Raw genomic sequence first — 7,948 nt, forward strand, 5'->3', positions numbered from 1 at the left:
TTAGGAAGTCACACATCCAACTGGAATTGATGATTAGTCAAAAAAAAATCCATAAAGGCTGATATTTACTACCAGCAAGAGACTGAAATGTTGAGGTGAGGAAGGAGAAGTATGAGGGTGTCCCCTGCAAGATGACACAGCTCGGCATAACGTGGAACCACTTGCATGGGACATTGACAAAACATCTCCTGATTCTGTCCCGTAGCTACAGAAAGTATACAAAATTAATTTCACTTCCATATTTTAACTGGATCTCAGGCCACTCCAACAGAGTTTGTCGGGTTGCTATTTTCTTAAGGGGGCCCAGAGGGAGAAAACACATGTGACATCTTCCCCAGGCCCTGTACAAACAGTAATGCTTCCAGATCAGTTCTGATATGCTTTGAACAACGGCTACACTTGCCTTTAAGTACTCATACTCCCTCAAAACAGCAACTCTGTTAAGTTAAAAAGACTCAAAATTATATTGCACCTACTTACACTGTTTAATCTCTCCCTCAGACTAACTCTCTGCTCAAGGATGCAGATCAGAGCATCCAAATGGGTTAGGTCCTCCTCTTGTTTCCAAGATCTTCCATATTCCTGAAGGAAAGTAATAAAGTTTAAAATATGTACCTAAAAGCAGGAGACAATTAAAGCAAAAAAAACCCAAACAAACAAAAAAAACCAAACAAAAAAACCCACCAAAACCAAACAAAACTAAGCACACCCAAGACAAACAGAATCTTAACCATTTTGTTTAATGTTGTACAAAAAAAATTTGGTGAGTATTACAATGAAAAGTGATTAAAACACTGATATCATGTTGCCATCCCACTATCTAAACAGTTGAGATTCACTTCTCTATTCATACAACAGAAGGTTTAGTGGCCTTCAGGAAAAGAACGACATAAAAAAAATCCTTGCGTCACACGTATTCTTTTCTCTACATTTTAAAGCTGTGCTCACAGAGACGGCTTCTTCTATCAGACTTCAGGTATATGGGACTTCAGTTGTAAATAAAGTTGAACCTAAAATGAAAAAGGTTATACCAGTGAGGGATTTTCATTCTTTTTATTTAAGTGACATTTTGGAATGAATAAGCAAATGTTTTGTTTCCACTCTTGATAAGCCTCCATCTGACAGAACAAGTGAATTTTTCAGCAAGACAGCTTGAGTATAGGAGGAAGCATCATTTTTAACAGCCAATGCTACAACAGAATTGCACATCAGACTCTTTAAGGTTACAGAAGAACTAATAACATTTTATCTCTTAAGAGAGCTTCATAGATATGGAAATACCAGTGAGAGTTATGTACCCCCATCAGCAAATCTTTCGCGGCATTTCTGCTACCAGGGCCAACCTTACATATCCCAAGGGTAGCAGACGGACATACTGCAAAGAGAAAAGCTCACACTTCACAACTCAGTTTCACATCAAAGAGCGTTCGCACAGTGAAAGCAAGCATTTGACTCAACTTCCAGATGTCCAGCCTCTGGATGTGTCTGTTGCACTGGTACCAAGCTGGCACTTGGCTGTGTCACAGCCAGTGTTTTGCTGGTATTCAGGATAAACTATCCGCTGTCATTAGAGCCAGGGGAGGGGGAAGCCCCTGTAACTACAGCTGCCAAAATGGGGACTAGAGAGAGAAAAAAAACCCTATCAGGATATAAGGCTGTTACAGGCAATGCCAGTGCTGTCATTCTTCTAACAGACTTTTTTCATCACAGTAGGTGGATGACAGAACTACTGCCCTGACTAACAGCTGACAGGCTGTGGGATACCTGAACACTTGCTGAAGTAACAGAAACCTGAGGCACAAGCCATTTTCAGGTAAGAAAGCCAAAGAAAAGGAAGGAAAAAATACAGCTACGGATAGTTGTGTTATGAAGGTGCTACACATTACAAACTCTACTACACAGAGTCTAAAAAAGCCCCCACATTTAATCAGCACAAAGCTGGGATAATATGCACACCTAATTCAGTGCTTCCAACACACATCTTGGATTTTACTATCACACTGTCCCTAACGCTTACAAGAAGTAGTTCCTCAGCCTGTGTACAGCTTTATCCTCACTACCTTTGCTACAACTGCCAGATAGGCCTTCGGTGCTTGCAAGCTGCAATCAGTGCCTCTAAGTTGTCCATCACATCTTATCTGAGACAGATTCTAAGCTTTTAGATAGCTGTAACCTTTTCACAGTTCGTTTCTGTAGTGCCTAGCCTTGCTCTGGTTTGTCATGGCAAATGTGTTCCAAAGAACTATAATAAAAATAAATCATAATATACCTGCTCAAAAGTTGAGGAAGGCTGGAAATAATGGGTCCATATCCTGGTGCATTGTCATAGAGCTCAAACAATGGTGCCGCGACAAGCTTGTAATTTTTTGGGACTGCAAACAAAGCTAAAAACAAATACAAGTTGATTAATAAGAAAACTCACCACACACTCAGCCAAGGTATCACCACCCCCCCACCTCACTACATATAGCACTATAGTGCTGGAGTAGGTTTACTCCTTTTACAGTTAAATCTGGGGTTCATATGCTGTACAGATACGGATTCAGGTGCAGGAATGAGAGTTTACTAGGAACTCGTGTTCAAAGAACCACCAACCTTCAAAACTGATATCAGCATCTTACTTTTTTAGTGATCGACTATAAAAAACTGCAAGCATATGAACACAAACTTGCTACCGCATTTCCTTGCGTGAAATGCAAGCATTCAGACCATTATAAATGCAATCTTTTGTTGTAAACAAACACTCACCCTTTTCTTGAAGCTGGACCAAGAAAAGCTTTTTGTGCTCTTTTGGTTTTGTAATATGAGCTGGGATATACGGATACTGGAAGAAAACCAATAAAAATTGGTTGTACAGAGCTTTGAAAACATTGTGCAATCTTAAGTGCTACCTTATAAATTATCAAGCACTGTGCAAGCTTTTAACATGTCATATATTGTTCTTTCACGGCACTAAATAATGAAAACCACTTTTATAAGAAAGTACTCAGAAAGGAGTGCTGTTGCTGTCAAATTACTGACATGATCTGAAGAAGTACCAGTACTCATGAGCAGTTAAAACAACCCAATAAGACAGAAACACATAACAGCAAACTGAGCAAGTATTTTCAGTATTGAAGCCTTCAGAATAAGGTAGCGAATCTGTTTTATTCACAGGGTATCTGTTCCATATGCAGCAGTGCAAGAGTTTCCACTGTGGCTAAAACAGGAATTTAAATGGTGTGTCTGGCTCAGCACAGGACTGGAAGCTATTACAGCCAGTGGTTTCTCATCCGTCAGGATGGGTGTGAGGAGGGAGAGGGGAGTTTCCAAAATAAAAATTCTGTAGTTTCTCCTCAGCCACAGAAAAGAGATGAAATAGGTAAAAACCAGAAAAACTAATTGCTCATGCAGCAGGTATTCAAAAATCCCAACAGGCAGGTTGAAGGCTTTTGGAAGAACAAGCAATACTTGACTGAAGAAGATGAAAGTCAACATGAATACGCACCTGTGGAGGTTCAAAGTTCGGTCTCCACCAATTACCAATGCAGTCATCAATCACCCAGTCTTGCTGAACACCATCCTGACGACCTAGTATCTACCAAAAATCCAGTTACAGTCAAAACTCTGAATACCCCAAGTCAATTTTTTTAGAAAACACACAGTGGAAGCATGAACACTTGCTGTAATAAGAGTCTGATGTTGTCCAGAACTGCTTTGGTGACATTTTTTAGTAAAAGCCTCACCAGACAGGACAAGGACACTTTAGAAAGCATTTCAAATTCCACTTGAACTGAGTCCCATCAGACCAACAGGAAGAATGAAATGCATTGTTATGCTACCTGACAGAATTAATTTAGGTTACTTGGAGAGCACAGAAGGTTCATTGGTACATTGGGAAGACTATCTCAAAAACAAATCCTCATCAATTGTGCTCCGCAACATATTTTATTGCCCATCTGCACACTCACTTGCCTGAAGCCAGCCAAAAAGCAAAGCTGCAAATGAACTCAGGACTTGAGCAGCAGGTAGGAAAGTCAGCCACTAGACCACTCTTGTCACGCTCACGATGCAGATAACAAATAAAGCAGTAAGTCTGCATTTAACTACCAGAGAATACCACAAAAGCATCAAAATAACAGAAGCGGTAAGGACACTAATGCTTTGGCTTATTCCGTTAACTCTAAAATAATCCAACATTCCAGTATAGCAACATAACAAAAGAAAACATACCTCTGTCATTAAGCGTTTGAGCCCTTCTACCTCATCTTCTCCTGGATTGAGTTCACCACCAGGTCTGTTAAAATAATCAATGATGAAAGCTACACTTATGTTCTATTGCATTTACAGACTTCCATAGGTAAACTGGGATGTGCTTCCAGGCAGGGAATTACAAATTCACTCCAGACCCTTAAGTTTCAAATCTAACTTTGCCAAATTTGAAGACAGTAGGACAGCTGTCACCAAAACAGTGACTGAAATGGCTACTGTATGTCCCTTAAAAAAAAAAAAAAAACAGTATATAAAATACTTTATCAGGATGAAGTATAACAATACACCTGGTAATAACTGGGACACACCATTCCTGAAGCTGCTTGATTTTTATACGAATACTGTAATTGGGTAGTAGTAATGTTAAATTTAGCCTACGTGAAAGTGATTATCATCTTGAATTGTCTGGAAGTGAATTGCCATGCATGACAGAATAGGCAGTCACAGGTGTAATATGTTTCGCAAAAGATACGCTAGTACATTCTGTTTGAGCCCAGGTTTCTGAATGACTGTGGAAAAACTACTGTGTATAGATATTGTACTGATCTAGCTGGATACAGGGATAATTGTACTAGATTTTTAATGAAAAATATTTTTTTGTCAAATTGAAGGAAAAGTGAAATAAAAAAGTAAAGTTCTAACAATAATATCAAAGTACCAGAAGTTGAAGACAAGAGTTGTAAATACTGACCATATTTGTTCTTATGTAAAAAAACAGCACTCACTGAAGCACACGGGAAGCAGAGAATAAAACTCATGTGGGGAACCATCTTGCATTTGATGCAAGGTTAATGAAAAAAAAAAATCTAAAACCACATTTTCATCACTACAGAGTTTTGCAAAACGTTTAGAGTCTAGCCTGTTTTGTCCACAAACATCCCCCAAGTCAAGATGTCAAAAAAGAATCTGGATAGAAATTTAGAGTTCACACATGCACTTGAGAACAATGTGAATGTTAAAAACATAAGAAAGAGAACACAAGCAGGATAACTTGAGGCAAGTCGAGCCTGTCCAGTTTAAAAAAGAAAACAAGCACCGCCACTGTCACTAGGACGGTGTGACCCAAACACTAAAATTTCACTCCAACAGTGATAACCATTAGATGAACTGAAGTAATTTTCTCAAATTCAGATGCCTACCTTTCTTCTTGCACCCAGCTCACACAGTAGTTTGTACACAGGTATCGTTTTGCATTTCCTGGTGTTTGTGCCTTGAGCTTCACTTTACCATTTTTGGGGCCATGGCATAAGCATATTGAAGCACAACAGCTTTCACAACGTAAGAACACCACGCTCACTACTGAGAACGAGTTTTAAACAGGAATCCACCTTAGCGATGCACCACAAATAAGATTTCCAGTCAGTTCAAAAGTATCACGTCACTCACGAGCAGAATCAGACGAATACATTTTAGATGAAAACCCCACTATTCAAAAAAAGTTTTCCCCACACTAAGTCTTTCCAACAAATGAATGGCATTCAAAACACCTAGCAGTTAGCCACACTTCAAGCTCTAGCCCACATTTAGTGGTCTGTGACAATAAAACTAAAAAGTTACATTCACAAAGCAGCCACTTACAGCTTGAAAAACGTTGTGCCCAGCTGCAGTAAGAGCACATGGGGCAGCCTGTGCTCGTGTACAATCAGAACCCCTTCCACTGTCCGCCGCATGCCAATCTTGTCAAACTCTTCCCGCATGCGCTGAAACCGAGCTGCCACAGAACTGTCCTTCTCATACAGGGGTTCCTTTGTACCAAACGTGTAATTTGTCAGAGGATACCTGTAAAAGGGAAACAAGAAATCTAAATTTCAATCACTATGACCCAGCACCCACCCAAAGGCAGAATCTTCTGTCCTTGATGGAACGGTAACTCATTCACAGCGCTGGGTGAGAAGTTCCTGTTGCACGCTGAGTTAAGGGGCCCTATCGCACGAAGATCTGCACTATAATACATGCAAGTGCCCCAAGTCCTGCTGCTCAACACGCAATTAGGGTGCTGACTCAGAAGAAGAACTGCCAAGAACCAGCAGCAACTATTAGTCAACAGCCACCCTCTTTGATCTCCACACCACAGAGAAAAGGCAGCTGAGGCTCTGAGAGGAGCTGGGAAAGGGACAGGACAGGAAAGCTCTGCTGCGAAGGAAGGAAGCTGCACAAGACAGCATTTTTTCCGCAGAACTAAATGAAGAGCCTGAGAACTAAACTGTTTTGTTTTGAAGTGGGAAATCAGACATCTGGATCACAGAAGAGGAGAAATGCTGAGTGTCTAAGTGCAGGGCTGGGAGCCTGGAGTATGATCAGGAGTCTGAGCAGCTCACTCTGCTGGGCTAGGCACTGGACCTCTGCATTCCCTAGTGACAGTACAGTAGAAACTCCAGAGATCTCTCCAGGTAAAAGGGACTCAGAAGAGTGAGAAAAGAAAGGAAAGGTTAGGCAAGAAATCAGTCCATCCTAGAGAGTACAGAAAGCAACAAGAGAATGTTACTGTACAACAAAATCCAAGTAGCACACAGAGAGAAGTCAGGATTGTCCAGCTAAGTAAAAAAAGGGAGAGGAGAATGGGTTCTGGGCAGAGCAGTAATGAATTATCACCATGGTTTTATTGACTTGTGGCACACAGCAATTGAGTTAACAGAATAAATGACTGATTTCATGGGGAATGTTTTCCTTGAGATGCATCTCCTCATGTATTCTAACTCAATCATGTCAACCCTAAGTAGTGTACACTCTTCACCTCCTCAAATTTTCCACACCACCCCCCCAGCAAATTTTCCTTGTGTTTTACAGTGGTGAAATCACAAGGCAGCTGCAGTTGTTCAAATCCTTTCTCATGTACACAAGTGAGACAAATCCACCAGTTTCCCAACTGCAGATACCTTTATCAGCAAGCTGCCCCCTGCTTTCAGTTATAGCTTAGAATCACGTCCATTACTGCAGACACTGATAGCTGTACAAATAATCTACTGTGCTAACCTATACTATACTAATGTGGGTTCATTAGTCTTTACATCAAAACCCTTAGTCTATGCTTCAAAAAAAAAAAAAAAAAGATGCTGATAACATAGCTTCCTGATGAGTCTTTTCTTCAGAAACACTATAAAAATATTCCAATCTCTGAAGTTCATACCTGAACTTCCACAAGAGTCTAACTGTGAATAAACTCAGCTATACAAAACAAAAATACATGTGTCTGTGATTAATGGCTAAAATTAAATATTGACTGTTACAGTCAACATTTGCTGTTTCTGCAACTTGGTGGATGTACTTAGCAAAGCAAACCTCTGAGTTTACTAGAAGAAGCTAAAGCACATGGCTTCTCACAGAAAGCAAGGAAATATTTATTAGCAGACAGTCTGCATCTGTGACAGAAGTTTTCTCTGGCAGCAACCACTCTGAATTTGCATTAAAAAACCCCCAGCCACACCCAACCACATCCCACCGACCACCCAGGGTCAGCCAAACCCCAGGCACCGGCCTGCTTCCCCCTCAGTCGCCTGTGACAGGCACACAGGAGCAGAAGCGCGGATGTTCGCCACGGCTGAGCGCTCCCCGTGTTATCTGGGGTCCGCGCTGCCCAGCTGCTGTTCCTATCCACTAAAGCACACATCCTAAACGCCGCACACCCCCCCGATCGCTGGCAACCTTCGGTACCCAGAACATCCCACACTGTGGCGTTCCAGGGCTTAACAGCCCGGAC

At 41.1% G+C, this 7,948-nt stretch overlaps 1 protein-coding gene across 1 annotated transcript; it reads right to left on the reverse strand.

The window, feature by feature from the left end:
• Positions 1-721: 721 nt before the first annotated feature.
• NUDT21 (nudix (nucleoside diphosphate linked moiety X)-type motif 21) lies at positions 722-6,028 on the reverse strand. Its single transcript, XM_010075566.1, has 6 exons — positions 5,830-6,028; positions 4,213-4,276; positions 3,488-3,577; positions 2,749-2,824; positions 2,270-2,384; positions 722-1,010 (listed from the first exon to the last, which is right to left on the reverse strand). The coding sequence occupies exons 1-6, from the start codon at positions 5,946-5,948 to the stop codon at positions 989-991; spliced, it is 486 nt and encodes a 161-aa protein (XP_010073868.1). The 5' UTR covers positions 5,949-6,028; the 3' UTR covers positions 722-988.
• Between the last annotated feature and the right edge of the window lie 1,920 nt (positions 6,029-7,948).

Source organism: Pterocles gutturalis, unplaced genomic scaffold (assembly GCF_000699245.1).
Source record: "Pterocles gutturalis isolate BGI_N339 unplaced genomic scaffold, ASM69924v1 scaffold35187, whole genome shotgun sequence".
NCBI lineage: Eukaryota > Metazoa > Chordata > Aves > Pterocliformes > Pteroclidae > Pterocles > Pterocles gutturalis.